The sequence below is a fragment of the Choloepus didactylus genome, chromosome 18, assembly GCF_015220235.1.
Source record: "Choloepus didactylus isolate mChoDid1 chromosome 18, mChoDid1.pri, whole genome shotgun sequence".
NCBI classification, from domain to species: Eukaryota; Metazoa; Chordata; class Mammalia; order Pilosa; family Megalonychidae; genus Choloepus; species Choloepus didactylus.
In genome coordinates this window covers 50,910,953-50,934,707 of record NC_051324.1, presented here as the reverse complement: position 1 = coordinate 50,934,707, position 23,755 = coordinate 50,910,953, and the positions used below count along the sequence as shown (strand labels likewise).

The 23,755-nt window shown below is 39.4% G+C and overlaps 2 protein-coding genes across 4 annotated transcripts; both read right to left on the bottom strand.

Annotated features, from left to right (window-relative positions):
* Positions 1-2,313: 2,313 nt before the first annotated feature.
* On the bottom strand, positions 2,314-2,880 carry LOC119513640 (keratin-associated protein 9-3-like). 3 transcript variants are annotated; one of them, XM_037809018.1, is made up of 2 exons: positions 2,592-2,880; positions 2,314-2,552 (listed from the first exon to the last, which is right to left on the bottom strand). In XM_037809018.1, exons 1-2 carry the CDS (start codon positions 2,878-2,880, stop codon positions 2,314-2,316), a joined length of 528 nt encoding a protein of 175 aa, XP_037664946.1. The 3 variants fall into 3 exon arrangements, with proteins under 3 accessions (XP_037664946.1, XP_037664947.1, XP_037664948.1); XM_037809019.1 differs by having other exon boundaries at positions 2,607-2,880; XM_037809020.1 differs by having other exon boundaries at positions 2,619-2,880.
* Positions 2,881-19,536: 16,656 nt separating this feature from the next.
* LOC119513639 (keratin-associated protein 9-3-like) lies at positions 19,537-20,091 on the bottom strand. Its single transcript, XM_037809017.1, has one exon. It carries the CDS (start codon positions 20,089-20,091, stop codon positions 19,537-19,539), a length of 555 nt encoding a protein of 184 aa, XP_037664945.1.
* Between the last annotated feature and the right edge of the window lie 3,664 nt (positions 20,092-23,755).

Sequence of the window (23,755 nt, the reverse complement as noted above, 5' to 3'; positions counted from 1 at the left end):
TCCTTGACACTAATCTTTTTCATTATGTGTATTGCTAATATCTTCTTCCAGTCAATCCCATGTGGGGCAAAAGAACTGAGCTCAGCCAACCTATGAAATCAAAAGAAATAATTTTTTCTTGTTCTTTATTAATAAATAGTTTTTAATGCAGCAACAGTTGCTTGAAATGATTTTATTCTCTTATTTTATAAATCTGTTTTACCCATATTTTATGCCTAACCATTCTTTTATATCATTTATTTCTGTTATTTTTTTAGGTGATAAATCTTGCCAGAGTTTTATCTCTTTTGTTAGCTTTTTAAAAAATTTTAGTTACACTCTATTTTCACCAACATTTTGTTAACTTTCTAAAAATGCCAAACTTGGTTTTGTTGAACTTTACTATTTTGCCTTTATTTTTTATTTTATTAATTCCCACTCTTATTTTTAGTATTTGTTTTCTTCTCTGTAGTTTGGGGACAAGGCTACTGCTTTTTCCCTAATTTTAAAAGATGGACACTGAGCTTGTTAATTTGGAGGTTTTCCTCTCTTCTAACATAAAGAGTTAAAGTTATAAATTTCCCTCAAAACACAGCTTTGTTTCATCTCATGAGTTTTGATATAGTTTTAAATTTTTATTCAAATCTATACATTTTAACAATTCCTGTATAGATTTTACCCTTGTGCTTTTATCAGTTTACCTGCTTTCCCCACCCATCCTGGCTCTGCATGATACAGCTGGGAGGGGTTCTACCAGCACCTAGTGGGGAGGCACTAGGGGTGCTGCTAAATATCTTTCAATGCTCAGGAAAGCACTCCCTGCCCACCCCCCCCAGATTATTATCTGGCTCAAAATGTCAGCAGTGCCGAGGATGTGGAATACTGATTTAGACCAATATCTGAAGACACGTAAGTAAATATTATTATCTCAACTTATCTCTTTTCTCTATTATGAAGCAGGAGATCTCTTCAGAGAATCCTGGATGCATGTGAGTTTGATTCATCTTCAGTATCATCTCATAAAACACGGGCTGTTGTGTTGTATAGATTGTGGATGTCTCAAAGGTAAAAAGTCCATGGTGTCCATACTTAATTTCCTTAATAGTTTTCCAGTGGTGAGAATAAATTGACAAAGTTTGGGAGTGCATGAAACATGGCCTGAAGGTATGTGTTTTTTGGTGTGTTACTTTGTTTCTTTTTTATATTCCATAGTATACATGGCTAGATGAAAGACACCATCCCAGAATGCCGTTTCCATGACATCAAAGCACAAGTGTCTTTAGGTAAGCCTCTGGAGTAAATGTGCCAGGGATACTATGAATGCTCAGACATATTGGTTGGCTCTTAAAATCAACCTGCTGGCCTTACATATGCAAGTGGTCACTGAGGTCATAGAAATAGATTGGAGAATACATTTGTGAACAGAAAAATAACCTGCATATGGACAGGTTTATTTTCATTACTGGACGGGCAACTCAAAGCATATATCTTCCAAGTGCTCAGACCCCTTTTTATTTCTGCTTGTAATGTAATGTCAGTGTATGTGCCTGGAGCTAGAATTAGGGTCTCTGGGCCCTGGACTGAACTCTGTCCATAACTAGCTGTGTGGCCAGATGGAGACACGTTATTCATAATCTGTAACATGATGATCATGTTGGTTCTGTTAACACAGGGACCATTGTCAGGCTCAGAATAATCATTGTGAAATGAAATATGAATGTAAGTCCCTTGAGAAGTTAGTGCTATAAAAAAGCAAAATCACAGGATAAATTGGAAGATAGCAAACACTTTATGAGGAAGGAATCAGGGAAGTTTCCCTGCAGCTTTGAGGACAATGCAACATAATCAGGAAAAGGAGGAAGTCAGATTTAATAATGAGTACATTTAAAAAAAATGATTAAAAAGAAATAGCAACATGGAAGAAACCTAAGAAAATGGTCATAATGATTTTTGGGGGGGATTATTTTGGGGGAAAGAGTGGTGGTCACTTTCCCAAGGCTAAGCAAACTACAGTAGGTCAAGGACAGCTGAAGAACACCTTCAGCGGTCACAGAGATGAACAGCAAGCAAACAAAATCAGAGTGAAGTTGAATTCACCCTACCAAACTGAACCATAAAGACTTTTAATCAAGAAGATGGGTAATAAAAGAATGGTGACAGCGTGCTGGATGTTACCAAAGCCTGGTGATTGAGCTTGGGGCAGTAACTAGGTGACTGGCTGATTGATTGTGAAAAGGTTGATTTGTGCTGGATGATCCTATGGTGAGTGGGTCAGCAGGAGTAAGGCTGGCAGCAGCTGGACCCACAGCAGGTGGGCTGGCAACAAGGTGTGCTTTAACAAGAAGGGCGGCAGCAGCTGGTCACACAAGTTGGCTGACAGCAGGTGGTCCTACAGCAGGTGGTCTGATAGCGGACTGGTTGGCAGCAAGGCTGGCAGCAGCTGGACCCACAGCAGGTGGGCTGGCAGCAAGGCTGGCAGCAGCTGGTTCCACAGCTATTGGTTAGGCAACCAGGCACGCAGCAACACGTTGGTTGGTAGCAGGTTCTTGAGCAGTACACGGGGCCACTGCAAGCTGGCCGGCAGCAGGTTGTGTAGCAGCAACTGGGGCGGCAGCAAGGCTGAGAGCAGCTGGACCCGCAGCAGGTTTGGCCACAGGAACTGGACCCACAGCAGGTGGACTGGCAGCAGGGAGTGGTGCAACAGGAAGGGTGGCAGCAGCTGGTCCCACAAGTTGGCTGGCAGCAGGTGGTCCTACAGCAGGTGGTCTGACAGCAAGTTGGGTGGCAGCAAGGCTGGCAGCAGCTGGATCCGCAAGAGCTGGACCCACAGCAGGTGGGCTGGCAGCAGGTGGTCCTACAGCAGGTGGGCTGGCAGCAAGGAGAGCAGCAGGAATGTGTCATGGTGTCAGGTGTGTGTGTGTGTGGCTCCTGTTCAGAGGCGTTTCCCAGAATCTGATAACTCCTTAATCTCTGCATCTTTTGTACACTGGGCCCCAATATTTGGACCAATAAGCAGGTCTTTTCCTTGTTGACATTATTTTCTACAGGCACAAAGTGAATTGTCAAGGAGAAAAATTTTTCAAGACGTGTTATGGCATCTGTTGAAAATAAATGTTTAATCATTTTCTTAATTAAGAACATCCATAGTATATTTTTTCAAATTTAAGGAGGGCAAACACATCATCAGCATCAAACTTGTACAATCATCGCCCATCATGTGACATTTCCTGCTGGCCCGGGGAGGTCCTAACCATCATCTCTCCCAGCTTTTTTCCTTTGGCTGTACTTAGACTGGCAAGTGCCCCTGGGTGGGGAGCCTGATGCTGGTATGTTCCCAGTGACAGACTGAATTTCTGCCTGGGTCCAAGTCTGTTCAAACACAAAAGCCTGATTCAAGGGTACAGTAGACATTTATCTCTGTAGCAACTTACTGCATCTGTGTATTCCATTTTATTAAAGATGTTTGGATAGAGGATACTTGGCATACTGTCTTCCATATTGCAAAGCAGAAACAAAGCAGGTGGATAGAAGCAGAAGAATTACACTGGGATTCAGAAGGTATCAATCAATTTACATACTGGGGTGACAAACCGTTCTGGTTTGCCCAAGGTTGTGGGGTTTCCCTGGATGTGGGACTTTCAGAGATACATCTGGTACAGTTTTTGGCAAATGGGATCAGTTGATCACTCTAGTCCTAACCCTGTTTACTCGCAGTCATTGAGCTCAGGTGAGATACACACTTGGTACTTTTTTCAAATGAGGGAATTAGATCAGAACACCTGGGATATCTTTGCGTTCTAACATTTATAAAACTTATATTATCCCAAGGTGCACACACCCATATCACTATTACTAGGTTAAGAAACAGAATTGAATGCTACCAGCTCCAAATTAACCCCCTCCTTCATCCTCAAAGGAAATCACTCTATTGACTTGCAACACCATGGGTAGGTTTTAGCTGTTTTAAAACTTCCTGTATATGAAATAATACAGAATTGGCTTCTATCTCTCTACATCATGACTGTGGGATTCATCATTGCTGTATAATATTCTACTGAGTCAATATAACACAATCATTAGTTTACTCAAAGTCAACAGACGTGGGTTGCTTGGCATTCGGGAATATTATAAAGAGTGCTGTTATGAACATTTTTGTACAGGACTTTGGTGCACACATATAAACATTTCTGTTGGAGATACAGGTGGGAGTAGAATTGTTTTGTCAAAATAATGTTTTATACTGTTCTCCTAGAGGTCTGTCCCATCATTCATTCAATTTATTCTTAGGTTTTTAATTTTTTTTATTCTATTATAGGTGCTATCATTTTTTTTTAATTCAGTTTTATTGAAATATATTCACAAACCATACAGTCATCCATGGTATACAATCAACTGTTCACAGTATGATCATATAGTTATGTGTTCATCACCACAATCTATTTCTGAACATTTTCCTTACATCAGAAAGAATCAGAATAAGAATAAAAAATAAAAGTGAAAAGAGAATACCCAAACCATCCCCCCATCCCACCCTATTTGTCATTTAGTTTTTACTCCCATTTTTCTACTGATTTTTTTTCAATTTTTTAACTTTGTTTATCAAAAAATGAAAAACAAACAGGCAAACAACAACCAAAAAAACCCCACAACATTTCAAACAAAGCAATGGATTAAGGAAAACAAATAACCTAAAATAACTACTTTGCTTCCAATATGTTCCTACCATACCCCAAGAAAATTAATAAACCATGTCCAAACAGAGGAGTAAGAAAAACAAATAATCTAAAATAACTACATTGCTTCCAACATGTTCCTACCATACCCCAAGAAAATTAACAACCCCTAAGAAAACAAAGGAATAAGAGAAAAAAAAAACCTAAAATAATTCTATTGCTTCCAACATGATCTTACTATATCCAAGAAAGTTTACAAACCATAATCATTCCTGAGCATTCCCATAACATTGAGATTACCCTCCATAGTTTATCTGTTCTTATTAGATTATCATTCCCCCTCCACTAATTGGTATCTCTAGGTCCCCTACATTCTACAGTATAAAACATTGTACATTTTTCACAGAATTCACATTAGTGGTAACATACAATATCTCTTTTTGTGCCTGGCTTATTTTGCTCAGCATTATGTCTTTTTTTTTTTTTTTATCTTCATTTTATTGAGATATATTCATATACCATGCAGTCATACAAAACAAATCGTACTTTCGATTGTTCACAGTACCATTACATAGTTGTACATTCATCACCCAAATCAATCCCTGACACCTTCATTAGCACACTCACAAGAATAACAAGAATAATAATTAGAGTGAAAAAGAGCAATTGAAGTAAAAAAGAACACTGGGTACCTTTGTCTGTTTGTTTCCTTCCCCTATTTTTCTACTCATCCATCCATAAACTAGACAAAGTGGAGTGTGGTCCTTATGGCTTTCCCAATCCCCTTGTCACCCCTCATAAGCTACATTTTTATACAACTGTCTTCGAGATTCATGGGTTCTGGGTTGTAGTTTGATAGTTTCAGGTATCCACCACCAGCTACCCCAATTCTTTAGAACCTAAAAAGGGTTGTCTAAAGTGTGCATAAGAGTGCCCGCCAGAGTGACCTCTCGGCTCCTTTTGGAATCTCTCTGCCACTGAAGCTTATTTCATTTCCTTTCACATCCCCCTTTTGGTCAAGAAGATGTTCTCCGTCCCACGATGCCAGGTCTACCTTCCTCCCCGGGAGTCATATTCCACGTTGCCAGGTAGATTCACTCCCCTGGGTGTCTGATCCCACGTAGGGGGGAGAACAGTGATTTCACCTTTCAAGTTGGCTTAGCTAGAGAGACAGGGCCACATCTGAGCAACAAAGAGGCATTCGGGAGGAGGCTCTTAGGCACAACCATAGGGAGGCCTAGCCTCTCCTTTGCAGCAACCGTCTTCCCAAGGGTAAAACCTGTGGTAGAGGGCTCAACCCATCAAACCACCAGTCCCCTATGTCTGTGGTCATGTTAGCAACCATGGAGGTGGGGTAGGCGAATACCCCTGCATTCTCCACAGGCTCCTCAAGGGGGCACTACATCTTTTGTTTTTCCTTGTTTTTTTTTTTTTTTTTTTTTTTAACTTTCCCTTCTTTTTTAAATCAACTGTATGAAAAAAAAGTTAAAAAGAAAACAAACATACAATAAAAGAACATTTCAAAGAGACCATAACAAGGGAGTAAGAAAAAGACAACTAACCTAAGATAACTGCTTAACTTCCAACATGTTCCTACTTTACCCCAAGAAAGTTACCCAATATAGCAACATTTCTGTGAACTTGCTCCTACTATATCCATCAGAAATTAACAGACCATAGTCATTCCTGGGCATCCCCAGAACGTTAAATAGCTTATCTGTTCTTCTTGGATTATTGTTCCCCCTTCCTTAATTGCTCTCTATTGCTAGTTCCCCTACATTCTACATTATAAGCCATTTGTTTTATATTTTTCAAAGTTCACATTAGTGGTAGCATATAATATTTCTCTTTTTGTGCCTGGCTTATTTCGCTCAGCATTATGTCTTCAAGGTTCATCCATGTTGTCATATGTTTCACGAGATCGTTCCTTCTTACTGCCGCGTAGTATTCCATCGTGTGTATATACCACATTTTATTTATCCACTCATCTGTTGAAGGACATTTGGGTTGTTTCCATCTTTTGGCAATTGTGAATAATGCTGCTATGAACATTGGCGTGCAGATATCTGTTCGTGTCACTGCTTTCCGATCTTCCGGGTATATACCGAGAAGTGCAATCGCTGGGTCGAATGGTAACTCTATATCTAGTTTTCTAAGGAACTGCCAGACTGACTTCCAGAGTGGCTGAACCATTATACAGTCCCACCAACAGTGAATAAGAGTCCCAATTTCTCCACATCCCCTCCAGCATTTGTAGTTTCCTGTTTGTTTAATGGCAGCCATTCTAACCGGTGTTAGATGGTATCTCATTGTGGTCTTAATTTGCATCTCTCTAATAGCTAGTGAAGCTGAACATTTTTTCATGTGTTTCTTGGCCATTTGTATTTCCTCTTCAGAGAACTGTCTTTTCATATCTTTTGCCCATTTTATAATTGGGCCGACTGTACTATTGTCATTGAGTTGTAGGATTTCTTTATATATGCAAGATATCAGTCTTTTGTCAGATACATGGTTTCCAAAAATTTTTTCCCATTGAGTTGGCTGCCTCTTTACCTTTTGGAGAAATTCCTTTGAGGTGCAGAAACTTCTAAGCTTGAGGAGTTCCCATTTATCTATTTTCTCTTTTGTTGCTTGTGCTTTGGGTGTAAAGTCTAGGAAGTGGCCGCCTAATACAAGGTCTTGAAGATGTTTTCCTACATTATCTTCTAGGAGTTTTATGGTACTTTCTTTTATATTGAGATCTTTGGTCCATTTTGAGTTAATTTTTGTGTAGGGGGTGAGGTAGGGGTCCTCTTTCATTCTTTTGGATATGGATATCCAACTCTCCCAGCCCCATTTGTTGAAAAGACCATTATGACTCAGTTCAGTGACTTTGGGGGCCTTATCAAAGATCAGTCGGCCATAGATCTGAGGGTCTATCTCCGAATTCTCAATTCGATTCCATTGATCTATATATCTATCTTTGTGCCAGTACCATGCTGTTTTGGCAACTGTGGCTTTATAATAAGCTTCAAAGTCAGGGAGTGTAATTCCTCCCACTTCGTTTTTCTTTTTTAGAGTGTCTTTAGCAATTCGAGGCATCTTCCCTTTCCAAATAAATTTGATAACTAGCTTTTCCATGTCTGCAAAGTAGGTTGTTGGAATTTTGATTGGGATTGCATTGAATCTGTAGATGAGTTTGGGTAGAATTGACATCTTAATGACATTTAGTCTTCCTATCCATGAACATGGAATATTTTTCCATCTTTTAAGGTCCCATTCTATTTCTTTTAGTAGAGTTATGTAGTTTTCTTTGTATAGGTCTTTTACATCTTTGGTTAAGTTGATTCCTAGGTACTTGATTTTTTTAGTTGCTATTGAAAATGGTATCTTTTTCTTGAGTGTCTCTTCAGTTTGTTCATTTCTAGCATATAGAAACATTACTGACTTATGTGCATTAACCTTGTATCCCGCTACTTTGCTAAATTTGTTTATTAGCTCTAGTAGCTGTATCGTCGATTTCTCAGGGTTTTCTAGATATAAGATCATATCATCTGCAAACAATGACAGTTTTACTTCTTCTTTTCCAATTTGGATGCCTTTTATTTCTTTGTCTTGCTGGATTGCCCTGGCTAGCACTTCCAGCACAATGTTGAATAACAGTGGTGACAGCGGGCATCCTTGTCTTGTTCCTGATCTTAGAGGGAAGGCTTTCAGTCTCTCTCCATTGAGTACTATGCTGGCTGTGGGTTTTTCATATATGCTCTTTATCATGTTGAGGAAGTTTCCTTCAATTCCTACCTTTTGAAGTGTTTTTATCAAAAAGGGATGTTGGATTTTGTCAAATGCTTTTTCAGCATCTATTGAGATGATCAATTGATTTTTCCCTTTTGACTTGTTAATGTGTTGTAATACATTGATTGATTTTCTTATGTTGAACCATCCTTGCATGCCTGGAATAAACCCCACTTGGTCATGGTGTATGATTTTTTCAATGTGTCTTTGGATTCGATTTGCAAGTATTTTGTTGAGGATTTTTGCATCTATATTCATTAGGGAGATTGGCCGGTAGTTTTCCTTTTTTGTAGCATCTTTGCCTGGTTTTGGTATTAGATTGATGTTAGCTTCATAGAATGAGTTAGGTAGCGTTCCATTTTCTTCAATGTTTTGAAAGAGTTTGAGTAAGATTGGTGTCAGTTCTTTCTGGAAAGTTTGGTAGAATTCCCCTGTGAAGCCATCTGGCCCTGGGCATTTATTTGTGGGAAGATTTTTGATGACTGATTGGATGTCTTTGCTTGTGATGGGTTGGTTGAGGTCTTCTATTTCTTCTCTGGTCAGTCTAGGTTGTTCATATGTTTCCAGGAAATTGTCCATTTCCTCTACATTATCCAGTTTGTTGGCATACAGTTGTTCATAGTATCCTCTTATAATTTTTTTAATTTCTTCAGGATCTGCAGTTATGTCACCTTTTTCATTCATTATTTTGTTTATATGGGTCTTCTCTCTTTTTGATTTTGTCAGTCTAGCTAGGGGCTTGTCAATCTTGTTGATCTTCTCAAAGAACCAACTTTTGGTGATATTTATCCTCTCTGTTGTTTTTTTGTTCTCTATGTCATTTATTTCTGCTTTAATCCTTGTTATTTCTTTTCTTCTACTTGGTTTAGGATTGGTTTGCTGTTCATTTTCTAGCTTCTTCAGTTGATCCATTAGTTCTTTGATTTTGGCTCTTTCTTCCTTTTTAATATATGCGTTTAGTGCTATAAATTTCCCCCTCAGCACTGCTTTTGCTGCATCCCATAGGTTTTGGTATGTTGTGTTCTCATTTTCATTCGTCTCTATATATTTAGCAATTTCTCTTGCTATTTCTTCTTTAACCCACTGATTGTTTAGGAGTGTGTTGTTTAACCTCCAGGTATTTGTGAATTTTCTAAGTCTCTGATGGTTATTGACTTCTAAATGTATTCCATTGTGGTCAGAGAATGTGCTTTGAATAATTTCAATCTTTTTAAATTTATTGAGGCTTGTTTTATGTCCCAGCATATGATCTATTCTGGAGAAAGTTCCATGAGCACTAGAAAAGTATGTGTATCCTGGTGATTTGGGATGTAATGTCCTGTATATGTCTGTTAAATCTAATTCATTTATCAGATTGTTTAGGTTTTCAATTTCCTTATTGGTCTTCTGTCTGGTTGATCTATCTATAGGAGAGAGTGATGTGTTGAAGTCTCCCACAATTATTGTGGAAACATCAATTGCTTCCTTTAGTTTTGCCAGTGTTTCTCTCATGTATTTTGTGGCACCTTGGTTGGGTGCATAGACATTTACGATTGTTATTTCTTCTTGCTGAATTGCCCCTTTTATTAGTACGTAGTGGCCTTCTTTGTCTCTCAAAACATCCCTGCATTTGAAGTCTATTTCATCTGAGATTAATATTGCTACACCTGCTTTCTTTTGGCTGTAGCTTGCATGAAATATTTTTTTCCATCCTTTCACTTTCAGTTTCTTTATGTCCCTGTGTCTAAGATGAGTCTCTTGTATGCAACATATTGATGGATCATTTTTTTGGATCCATTCTGCGAATCTATATCTTTTAATTGGGGAGTTTAATCCATTTACATTCAATGTTATAACCGTGAAGGCATTTCTTGAATCAGCCATCTTATCCTTTGGTTTATGTTTGTCATATTTTTCCCCTCTGTCTATTAATATCCTTTATTGTACCCATACCGAATCTCTTTAGTACTGAACCTTTCTCCAAGTCTCTCTGTCCTTTCTTTGTTTCTCTGTCTGTAGGGCTCCCTTGAGTATCTCCAGTAGGGCAGGTCTCTTGTTAGCAAATTCTCTCAGCATTTGTTTGTCTGTGAAAAATTTAAACTCTCCGTCAAATTTGAAGGAGAGCTTTGCTGGATAAAGTATTCTTGGCTGGAAGTTTTTCTCACTCAGAATTTGAAATATATCATGCCACTGCCTTCTTGCCTCCATGGTGGCTGATGAGTAGTCACTACTTAGTCTTATGCTGTTTCCTTTGTATGTGGTGAATTGCTTTTCTCTTGCTGCTTTCAGAACTTGCTCCTTCTCTTCTGTGTTTGATAGTGTGATCAGTATATGTCTCGGAGTGGGTTTATTTGGATTTATTCTATTTGGGGTTCGCTGAGCATTTATGATTTGTGTATTTATGTTGTTTAGAAGATTTGGGAAGTTTTCCCCAACAATTTCTTTCAATACTCTTCCTAGACCTTTACCCTTTTCTTCCCCTTCTGGGACACCAATGAGTCTTATATTTGGACGTTTCATATCATCTATCATATCCCTGAGGTCCATTTCGATTTTTTCAATTTTTTCCCCATTCTTTCTTTTATGCTTTCATTTTCCATTCTGTCATCTTCGAGGTCACTGATTCGTTGTTCAACTTCCTCTAGTCTTGTACTATGAGTGTCCAGAATCTTTTTAATTTCGTCAACAGTTTCTTTAATTTCCATAAGATCATCCATTTTTTTATTTAGTCTTGCAATGTCTTCTTTATGCTCTTCTAGGGTCTTCTTGATTTCCTTTATCTCCCGTACTATGGTCTCATTGTTCATCTTTAGTTCTTTGAGTAGCTGCTCTAGGTGCTGTGTCTCTTCTGGTCTTTTGATTTGGGTGCTTGGGCTTGGGTTATCCATATCGTCTGGTTTTTTCATATGCTTTATAATTTTCTGTTGTTTTTGGCCTCGTGGCATTTGCTGAACTTGATAGGGTTCTTTTAGGATTTGTAGACCAATTGAAGTCCTTATCTCTAATTTATCAGATCTACAGCTTCGTGGAGTACACTTTCTCTAACTAACCAGCAGGTGGCGTCCACGAGCCACCTGTTCTCCACAAGCCAGTTCTCCCCTGCTTAGCCTTTTTGGTGAGTGGGGGAGTGAGTCTTGTGGGGTCCAATTGGTGTACCAAGCTTGCGTGTGTAGTTGGTGTTGCCTGCCCTGTATATGGGGCGTGTTTCTGGGCAGTCAGGGAGGGGGGGGTGGCTCTAACAATCAAATCTCCCTGGTGATCCTAGAGTTTTAAAGCTGCTGCAATAGTCTAATCCTTCAGTTCAGTCCTGCCACAGTTTGTCTCTGCCACTGACCCACAAGTCCTTGGTATTGGCGTATGGCTCCTGAGACTTGCAAGTGGGCCCCTCTTCAAGGCCGTTCACCCCGGGTCCTCTGTTGAGGGATGACTGTGCTATGTCACAGGTGAGTGCCGTCCCCCCAGGGCAGTTCTGGGCTGCTGGGCTGTGTAGGGAGGCTCCCAGTCTGCTCAAATGATGGCTGAATGGGGCTTTGTTAATTCACACTGCTCTACCTTCCCAACTCTGGGACAATCAGCTGAGGTTGCAGGGAAGGCTAATGTCCACACCCAGTTTTGTGGTGTGTGCCTGTTATTTGAAGCACTTCCATCACACTGGGTTGTCTGGGGCAGTTATGGGCTATGGGGCTGGCGATGGGCAGGAGTGTTTCCTGTCCACCAGGATGATGGCTGTGAGCGGACACCCCCCTTTTCTTGGGAAGTTGTGGTGTTTAGTGAATTTTCTCAGCCACTGGATTATTGCGTTTTGTCTCAGAGCTCTCCTAGTTCTGCTCTTGACTTGACCTGCCCAAATAGCAAGTCTTTGAAGCTTTCTGTATTGGGCTCCTTAGAGTAATTGTTTTAGAAAAAGAAAAAAGGATTAAACAAAACAAAACAAAACAAAACAAAACAACAAAAAAAAAACGGGCCCTCCTCAGAGATCTAATGGGTTATTGAAATGCTAAGAGACAAAGCAACCAGGGCCATTAAGGAAAGGTCCACAGGGCAGAGACATCAGCTTTTCTTCAGGATTTGCATATGCACCTCAGGGCCCTTCCCCTTTCTATGTTCACCAGAACTCCAAAAATCCTCCGCTTTTATTTTGGAGTTTTTCGTGTTTTTTTTTTCTTCTATGCCTATCTTCTCTCTGCTGGGCTGGCTGCTCTCAGATTCTCTGGTGTCTGGTCTCAGTCTATCTATGGTTGGAGTTTGAATCAGTAGAATGAGTTTCCGATAAGGGCAGCCACTGCAGTTCTCCCTTCTCCTTCCCGGAGCTGACAGCCCCTCCTCCCCCGGGACTGAGCCTGGCAGGGAGGGGCGCGGGTCCCCTGGCCGCAAAAACTTACAGATTTCGCTGATCTCAGCAGTTCCACGTTTTCATGAGTGTTGTATGAAGTATGCCCAAAGTCAGATTGCTCTGTGGTGTCCAGTCCACGCAGTTCTTGGCTTTATACCTAGTTTCCTGGAGGAGTAACTAAAACATACAGCTCACCAGTCTGCCATCTTGCCCCACCTCTCGGCACCAGGTGCTATCATTTTAAAAACGGATTTTCTGATGTGTGCAAAAAAATTTCTTATTTATATGGATTTTATTTTCAATCTCAGTATTTTCAATAGTTTCTCAATAAATTATTTTGGAATGCACAGTGATATCTGCAAGTTATGATAGTTCCATTCATTTCATAGCAGTCTCTTTCTCTTTTAATCTTCTGCTTGCCCTTGACCAAAGTTTTAGTTTCCTGGCTGCTAAAACCCATGGCTTAAACAATGGCTCATGGCTCATGGCTCATGGTTTTGACCCTAGGAGAAATGCAAAATCAGATGTCAGCAAGGCAATGATTTCTCCCCAAAGACTGTGGCATTCTGGGTCTGGCTGCTGGTGATCCTTTCTCCTTGGCATTTCTGTCACATGGCAATGCACAGGACCATGTCTTCTCCTTACTCCCCTGCGTTCCTTTGCCTTCTGACTCTTACTTCTCCCATGGATTTCTCTCTGTGGCCTTCTCTGTAAGGTGTTAAGTAAAAAAAAAAAAAAGACCCATCTGATTCAGTTGGCCACAGCTTAACTAAAAATAATCTCATCAAAAGATACTATTTACAATGGGTTCACACCCACAGGCGTGGTTTAAGGTGAAGATGTTTTTCTGGGATACATAAATCCCAGCCACCACATCCACTCTCAGGACCTCCAGTACAATGTTGAACTGAACGGTATAGTGGACATCTTTGTGTTAGTCTCAGTATTAGGGATGACTTTCAACATTTCACATTTCACTACAATGTTTGCTGCCTCTTTTGTATGTTGCCTTTTTAAAAATAAAAATAAATAAGGGGGCTTTTACTATTCCTAACTTGCTGTGATCTTTTATTTTAAAATATGATGGAATTTATAAAATGCTTCTGTTTGCCTATTAAGACAATCTCATGATTATTCTACTTTTTGCAGTAAATGTGATAAAAAAATTTGATGAATGTTCAAACCTTGCATTTCAGAAAAAAGCCAAAGGTGGTTATGATCACATATAAGTGATGCAGGATCTGATTGGCTTACATTATTTAAAATGTATGCTCTGACTCTATCCCATGAGTTTTGATATTCAATGTAGTCATTATCATTCAGTTCTATTTATTTGTTCACTTTTTACATTCCTCATTGTTTTGTCATCTAAGTCAGTGCTTTGTTGTTTGGTTGTATTTCCTTGATGATTTCCCCATCTATTGTGGATTTAATTTTACTACATGTTTATACAAAATAGTGAGCTTGATTCTTTTCCATGTTTTATTGTTTCGTTTGCTAATAACTTCCCTGCTCTATTTTAGTATTCTTATTTGGTTTATTTTAAAATCAATTTCAAAAAAGGAAAAGAGCATTTAAAACAACGATGAATTTTTGTAACCAAGAATTTCGATGGGTTTCGAGATAGAATCAAGGATATGACTACCTCTGTCACAGCCATGAGGATAAAGGATCAGAGCGAATGAATCATTCCTTCATTGAAAAGCATGACATCCACGCACATGATTCTGCATACTCTCTGTGATGCATCATGAGAAACTCATCAGATTTTAACTCTCAATCTCTCATGCAAGGTACGGAGTGGAGGCTCTTAGGCTGGGTACCCCTGAATATTTCTCACCTCCAGAATTGAGCTTAAGGAGATATTGAAATGTGTTGCAATTAGTCCACATATATCTCTGAAAAGTTACTTATTATCAGAATTCATAAGACTAAGTATCTACAATCTCACTTGTCTTTCAAAATAGTGGTAAAATTTCTATACTTTTTCACCTAAGTGGGAATCATTTAATTTCTTCTCTTGTTCTTAGGCTCTTCTTTCATGTTCTCTAAGTGAGTTAGCTGTGCATATGGCGAGATTCCCCATTCTCCTGTGACTCAGTTTGACTTTGATGTTACTGCCTGTATTGATGTTTCTGAAGGCCCTTTCATGTCCCATAAAATGATCAAGCAGTGCTATTGCAAGTGTGGGCTCAGGGGGCACCTGTTCTCTTTTACACAGGTGCGCTAGAGTAGCCCAAGGCTTACCTTCTGATGCATGTGCCTTGGGGGAATTCCATGGGAAAACCTGGAAACAAATTGCTGAGTTTTGTTATCTACTTTGAACAGAGGCCACAGAGTCTGGGCTAATTTTTGCAAATGAAGACGCTCATTTTTATAAAAATATTATATTTCTCCAAGAAGATAAATTAGGAATTGTCTTTATCACTCAACTCACATCATAGAAAGAGGAACTTATTCAGGACATAGAAGCATCAGGACACTCACTGAAAGGAAACTGGGGGGAACATGTAATTAGTGGATCATCATATCTAATGATACCAGATTATCACCCAATAAACAAACACATAAAACATGAAAGCCAAGACAATTTTCTAAAGACAGACATACCTCACTGAATTTTACAATTAGACTTTGGAAGTAAGAGGTGGGAAAAATCCTGAGTTACCTGAAAACATAATTAGCCTCTATGAGGTATAGTATCATAATTGGCTCTTAAATGACATGGCATAGAAAACCCAATGATAGATTACACTAGCGCCTTGGATATGTCACAGTTTGAACCCTATGAAGGTGCTATAGAACCCAGAAAGAAGTGAGAGAAGATTTCCTTTGGAATGAGAAAATTAAAATGACATGGAAGAGATCAGAGCCAATTTATGCAAACACAACTTAAAGATAAAAGAATAGCTTCAAGATTAGCAAAGTTTACTCTAGCCTGGTTGAGGATTGTGTAAAAAATGAATGAATATTTCTGAAATGGAGCTGGGGGTAGTCAATCTTGGATGTAGTTTGGGGTGATGAGAGGCACAGACGCAAATGTTGACCCTGTCCAGCTGTGCACTAGAGGGGAGAGGGCCGTTGCTCCTTGAGTCTTCCAGATCCTTAGGCACACTATGTGGTTTTTTTTTTCCAAAAAAGTTTTATTCACACACTATCCAACCCATCCAAAGTGTCCAATCAATGGCTCTCAGTATAATCATGGGCTGTACTTTCATTACAACAATCACAATATTAGTACATCTTCATAGCTCCAAAAAGAGAATCCCCAATCTCCTTATAGCCCCTTATTATTGACACTTAGCTTCGGTGTGGTGCCTTTGTTACAATTGATGGAAGAAATTAATATATTATTGTAAACTGTAGTGCATAGTTTGCATTAGGTGCCTTTCTCCCTATATACCAACCTATTATTAACACCTTGTAATTGTGGCATACATTTGTTCTAATTCATGGAAGACATTCCTGTATTTGTATTATTAACCACCTTCATCATCCACAGTAGGCTTGGCTATGTTATACAGTCCCTTGTTTCATCCTCTAGCTTTCCTTCTAGTGATATACACGACCCTAAACTTCCCCTTTCAACTGCAATCATGCACAAGATTTGGGGCTGCCATTTATGTGTGCAATAATGTGCTGCCGTCACCTCTATCCATTTCCAAATATATACAAGCAACCTTATTTAAAAATTCTGCGCAAGGTAAGCTTCAGTTCCATATTCTCTATCCTCATTCTATCTTCTCATAATCTATATTCTATATATTAACTCTATGACTTTGCTCATTATATATATTTCATATATTTATTTCATAGTGAGATCATACCATATTTTTTGTCCTTTTGTGTCTGGTTTATTTCATTCAACATAATGTCCCTCCAGGTTCATCCATGTGACATCAGGACTTCATTCCTTCTTACAACTCAATAATATTCCAATGTATGTATATACCACATTTTGTTTATCCATTCATCAGTTCATGGACACATGGTTGCTTCCACTTTTTGGCAATTGTAAATAATGCCACTATGAACATCAGTGTGCAAAGGTCTGTTCGCTTCCCTGCTTTCAGTTCTTCTGTGTATATACCTAGTAGTGGGATTGCCAGATCATATGGCAGTTCTACACTTAGCTTCCTGAGGAATGTTCGCCAAACTGTCTTCCACAGCAGCTGTACCATTTTACATTCCCACCAGCATTGAATAAGTGTTCCTTTTTCTCCACATCCTCTCCAACACTTATAGTTTTCTGTTGGTTTAATAGAAGCCATTCTAGTAGGTGTGAAATGATATCTCATTGTGGTTTTGATTCGCATTTCCTTCAGAGCATGTGTTTTGACATGGATCCATGAGATACCACTAAACATTCCATCCTTGATGCATACCACTTTCATTCCTTGCTCAAAAAAAAAGTTTCTGATACTTATTTGATTTCTCTTTAAGTATACCTGCATAGATATGATGACTGGTCAAGATGACCAGCCATTTTTCAACTTTAATTATTACAGTTTTAGTTTTAATTAATAAATCGACATACTAATTTTTGGGACTTTCATAAAATTTTTGTGCCCAGGAAAGAGTTCGCCTATTGTATGTAAATAAGATCGGATTTCTGAGTCTGCAAGGATTAAGTTCAGACCCTGGTATGTTGTTCAAGGTAATAAAAATCAATTTGGAAAGCCTTTTGGAAGACAGCTTCCTTTTATCCCCAAGTGAATGGATAGCATAATTTCATGGCACCCTGAATTTTTCTTTAAAAAACGTTATGCCTTTGAATGCTTGTGATATTCAGGGAATGATAGCAATGTAGCGAGTGATCAATCAAGTTAGAGACTTGGGAAGACAGAGATGCTTAGTGACCTCACGAAGTCTCAGGAATGGAAGATGCCTGTAGATAAGGGCACCTTTAATTAAAACTTGTGGTAGAGAAGGAGGGTTATGAATATCAGTTACACTTTATTGCAGCAGCAATAACTATAGCTTTTTTCACTGTATCTTTTGCCATACTTCCTTCCTTTTTCCTTCCTTCCTTCCACCTTTTTCGTTCTCTCTCTCTCTCGCCCTCCCTTCCCCCTTCCTTCTTCCCATCCTCCTCCTTCTTTTCTGCTCCTTCTCCTCCTCCTCCTGCATTTATTCTTTTTTTTTCTTCAATAGTAATTGTGGCTGTACACCCCTTGAGCAGGAAAGACATGCTGGAGTGGGGTGTGATTGGCTCTGTGCTCAGTAATGTATGGTCTGCACGTTTTGTTTTGAGCACCCACACAGGTATCTTTCCCCCTAGTATATTCAGATTGACTTCCATATTCTAATACCTGCACCTCTGTTCCTAACAGCTCTTTTTAAGTTAGTTCAGAAAATCACATGCCCTTTCATGTCATGCTGAGAAAAATGCTTAACCCATAATTTGGGTAGTTGACTTCTAAAGACCCCAGTTCTCTCATTCCTCAAGTGGAATAATTCTAGAGTGTGTGTTTTATGTCATCTGATAAATTCTACTGAGTTTGAAACTTCAGTTACCCACTGTGATGGGTAGCTTACTGGTGCAACTTTCTCTGTACCACTACCCCAACTCCATATATCAGTGTAATTTATACTTTCCTAATAAATGACTTTCCTTTGAATCTTTTTCTCAGCATTGCACATGGGAGAAATCATACTATGACATTACTTTAACACTCTTAGCCTTGATTTCCTCATCTCTAAAATGGGAACATTAATACCTACCTTGCATGCTTCTTCAGGAATTTGAGATAATCTGTATAGAGCATCAAGCCCAATACCTAGTGAGTAGTAGGTAACCCAGAGCATTTTAATTCTTCATCTTATTCCCCCCATAACTCACTAAGAATCAGAAGTAGCAAGTTCAGACATCTGGCAGCCTCTAAAAAGCCTTCCAGATGCATATTTTTGGATGCTGGTGTGTTTTCCTCACATATGCACTGTTAGCTAATCGGACATTGTTTCTGTTACTCTCAAGGAAGTGTCAAGGTCTCTAACACTTCAATTACTCCCACGCCAGTATCAGGCTTTACCGTAATATATGTGTATGTTGCATCTTTTGTTCAGGACTACAAGTATCACTCTACTTATTTTGAGATGAAAGTGTGAAAGATCTCGACCAGAACCAGAAGACCCGCTCCCGAATCTGTGTGTGTATTATTACATTCATGACTTTACACATGTCAGTTTTATAATATGAATGGAGATGTAATATTTACTGGGTGGTTTATTGGGGCAGAGAATAGATAATGCCTATGGTAAGCAATACATGTATAAAAGGCTGTACAGCAACAACAAAAAACACAATATAGATTAATAATGGTCCACATTTATTTAGAAACATATAGGCAAGACTTCTTGTATCAATGTAGGCAATTGAAAGTGATCATGAAAAGAAGAGAGCAGGATTCAAGAGTTATGGGTATACTGAAAATAAAATGTGATTAAAGACTATAAATAGATTATAAAACCTATGAAAAATTATTGGAATTTGTTTTCTTAAGTTATTTAGAGGGAACAGGTGAATTTCTTGACTTCAGAGTCAAAGCTGAGGATATTACATCATGAATATAAGAACCTAGCAAAAGATCCAGAAGATTTATGGAAGAAAAGAATGAGGGTGAAGTAGTCACACTCCATCAAACTGATTCACACGCTATTAAATAAGCAGATGAATAACTCAACTGTGTTGAGAGCATGGTGGTTGTCAGCACTGTCTAGGGGTGATTTTGTCCCAGGAAGAGCAAGTCAGTTGATGGGAGGTTTGTCTGTGCAGATGGTGGTTCTTTGGCAAGTTGATCAGCACCAGGAAGGGCGGCAGCAGCTGGAAAGACAGCAAGGGCTGCAGCAGCAGCTGGGGCGGCAGCAGGTGGTCCTACAGCAGGTGGTCTGACAACAGACTGGGTGGCAGCAAGGCTGGCAGCAGCTGGACCCACAGCAGGTGTTGTGGCAGCAAGGCTGGCAGCAGCTGGTTCCACAGATATTGGCTAGGCAACCGGGCACGCAGCAGCACGTTGGTTGGTAGCAGGTTCTCGAGCAGTACACGGGGCCACTGCAAGCTGGCCGGCAGCAGGTTGTGTAGCAGCAACTGGGGCGGCAGCACGGCTGGCAGCAGCTGGAGCCACAGCAGGATGGATGGCAGCAAGGCTGGCAGCAGCTGGAGCCACAGCAGGATGGATGGCAGCAAGGCTGGCAGCAGCTGGACCCACAGCAGGTGGGCTGGCAGCAGGTGGTCCTACAACAGGTGGTCTGACAGCAAGTTGGCTGGCAGCAAGGGGAGCAGCAGCCAGACCTGTAAGAACTGGACTCACAGCAGGTGGGCTGGCAGCAGGGAGAGCAGCAGGAATGGGTCATGGTGTCAGGTGTGGAGTGGGGGGCTCCTGTTCAGAGGTATTTCCCAGAATCTGATGACTCCTTAAGCTCTTCATCTTTTATACACTGGGCCCCAATACTTCGACCAATAAGGAGGTCTTTTCTGTGTTGTTGACATTGTTCTCCATAGAATTGTGAAGGAGGAAGTTTCCCTCAAAGTGTTATGAATCTTCTGAAAATAAGTGTTTAATCATTTTCTTAATTGATGCATTTATAGAAACTTTTTTCAGTTATAGGAAAAGTGGTCACACCAACAGCATCTTTCCCGGGCAATTGTCCTCTGTCATGTGACAGTTCTACTGGCCTGGGCAGGGTCCTAGCTATGGTCCCTTAGTTCCTTTGGCTGTACTTAGATTTGCAAGTGCCCTTGGGGAGGCACCTGTTCCCAGAACGTGCTGATATGTTCCTAGTGACAAATGGATCCCTGCCTGGGTCTGTATCTGTTCACCCACAAAAATCTGCTTCAGGGCTATAAAGGTCATCTGTTTTCTCTGTAGCAACCCACTCTGCCTGGGATGTATCCTAATTCTGTCAAAGATATTTGGGTAGATGATGCTTGGCATTCTGGCTTCCACATGGCAAAGCAGAAGCAAAACAGGTGGATAGAAGTAGAAGGATTCTACACTGGGATTCAGAGAGTATTTATCAGTTTACATCTGGGGTTCTAACCATGCTAGTTTTGCCAAGGCTGTGGGTTTCCCCACGATGTGGGGCTTCAGTGATAAAACTGTGACAGTTTCTTGCAAACCAGATGAGTTTCCATTCTGGTCCTAACCTGTGTCCTGCCACTCAGTAACCTCGGGTGAAACACCTGCACCCACAACCTACACTTCTTTTGTCATGAGGGAATTAGATTAGATCGTATACCTGAGGTATCTTTGAGCTCTAACTTATTTTAAACTTCGATTATCCCAAAGATAACACACCCATGTCACTATGGCCAGGTTAAGGAACAGAATTTAACCCCAAACCCTTCAAATTATACCACTTCTCTCACTCCCAAATTAATCTCTCTGTGAACTTGCAATCCTATAGCCAAGTTTTGCCTATTTTTGAAGTTGTTTAAAGCAAACTAATATAGAATTGTCTTCTTTCTAACTATGTCATCATTGTGAGATTCATCTTTGTAGTCATTACAATTTATTCATCATCTTTTCTTTATAATTTTCCACTGGTTTAATAGAACGCTATTTATTTGTTCACTCAATAGTTGGTAGACTTGGGTTGTTTGCTGTTCAGGTATATTAAAAATCATGCTGCTAGAACATTATTCTACAGATCTTTGGTGAACATATATAAACATTACTGTTGTACTAGGCAAGCATTGCTTTGTCAAAACGATGTTTGAAACTGTCTTCTAGAAGTCTGTCCCATCTTTCATTAGATTTTTTCCAAGGTAATTTATTTTTTATTTTATCACAGATGCTATCATTTAAAATTCCACCTTAACTTGCTTCTGATGTGAAAAAATTCATTTATATGAATTGATTTTTATTCAAACTCCCTTATATTTTCTATTAGTTTATCAATAGGTTATTGCAGAAATTTAACCTGTGCAGTCATATCATCTACAAGTTACGTTAGTTTTATTCCTTTCGTTGCAGACTCTTTATCTATAATTTTTTTTTTGCTGTAGCCACAGTTTTAGTTTACTGTCTGCTAAAATGAATACCTTACAATGGGTTGGCTTAAACAATGGGAACTTATTGCCTCAAGGTTTTGACCTTAGGAGATCTCCCAAATCGGTCTTTAGCAATGGAATGCTTCCTTTCCAAAGACGGTGGCATTCTGGGTCTGGCCCTGGTCCTCGGCTTTTCTGTTACATGGCGATGCACAGGGCCATGTCTTCTCCTTCCTCCCTGGGTTCCTTTGTCTTCTGACTCCTACTTCCCCCACGGAGTTCTCTTTGTGGCCTTCTCTGTAAGAAGTCCAGTAATAGGATAAGACCCATCCTGATTCAGCTGGCCACACCTTAACTAAAAAGAACCTCATTGGAAAGTCCTGTTTACAATAGGTTCACATCCATCCACAGGCATGGGTTAAGGTTAGGACGTTTTTCTGGGGCACATAACTCCAAGGCACCACATCCACTCTTAGGACCTCCAGTACAACATTGAACTGAATGGTACAGTGGACATCTTTGTATTATTCTCAGTATTAGGGATAACTTTCAACATTTCGTTTTTTAGTATGATGCTTGCTGTCTTTTTGGTAGCCTTTAAAAAAATCAGAATCAGGTCGCTTTTTCTATTCCTGATTTCCTAAGATCTTTTATCATCAAAATGGGATGAAATTTATAAAATGCATTTTCTTTGCTTAATGAGACTCATTTGAAGTGAACGTGATGAAAAAAATTGGTTAATGTTCAAACGACAAATGAACCATGCATTTTAGAAAATAATCAGATGTGGTTATGATCATGTGTGTATGATGCTGTATTTGATTGGCTTATATTATTTGAAATACATACTCTGATTCTATCCCATGAATTTTGATATTTATTCTTCTCATTATCAATCAGTTCTGTTCATTTCTTATATTCCACATTGATATGTCATCTAAGTCAGTACTTTCTTCTTGGCCATATTTCTTCTATGGCCATATTTCTTCTATGATTTCCCCATCTATTGTGGATTTAATTTTTCTACAAGTTTATACCAAATACAAGCGTGATTATTTTCAATGCCTTATTGTTTCATTTGCTAATAACTTCCCTTCTAAATTTTAGGGAACTTACTTGGCTTATATTAAAAATCATTTCCATAAGAGGAAGAAAGAATTTAAAGGATCTGGTATTTTTTTTTAAACAGGAAATTTGATGGGGTTTTGAGGTAGAGTCCAGAATATGGTTACCTCCACTAGAACCATGAAGATAAGTTGTCAGAGTCTATGAATCATTCCTTCATGTGAGAAACCTAACACCCATGTGAACAAGTCTGCATAGTCTCTGTGATGCATCATGAGGTACTTGTTAGGTTTTACCTCTCAAGCCTTCATTAAGTTCCAGAGTGGAGGCTCTCAGGCTGGGTACCCCTGAGTATTTTGCACCTCCAGAGTTGAGGGTAAGAAGATATTAGAATTTGGTGCAATTAGTCCACACGTGCATCTTGATAAGTTATATCATATCAGAACTTGTGAAACTAAATATCTCCTTGTCTTTCATACTAGTGGTAAAATTTGTTTACTTTTCCACGTACATGAGAATCATTTAATTTATCCTCCTGTTCTTACCCTTTTCTTTCATGTTCTCTAGATGAGTTAACTGTAACTATGGCAACATTCCCCATTCTCCCATGACTCAGTTTGACTTTGATGTTACTGTTGGTATTGATGTTTCTGAAGGTGCTATTGTGCCCCATAGAATGAACTAGCAGTGCTGTTGTAGAGTGTGGGCTCAAGGGCAACTGTTTTCTTTTACACAGGTGCACTAGAGCAGCCCAAGGCTTACCTTCTGATGCATGTGCTTCGGCGGGAATCCCATGGAAAAGCTGGTTGCCAAATTTCTGAGTTTTTGTTTTCTACTTCGAACAGAGGCAACAAAGTCCAGATCAATTTTCTGAAATTAATACTTGTTAATTTCTATAACAATATTATATTTTTTCCAGAGCTCCTAAATGTGGAATTGTCTTTATTACTCAATTCAAAC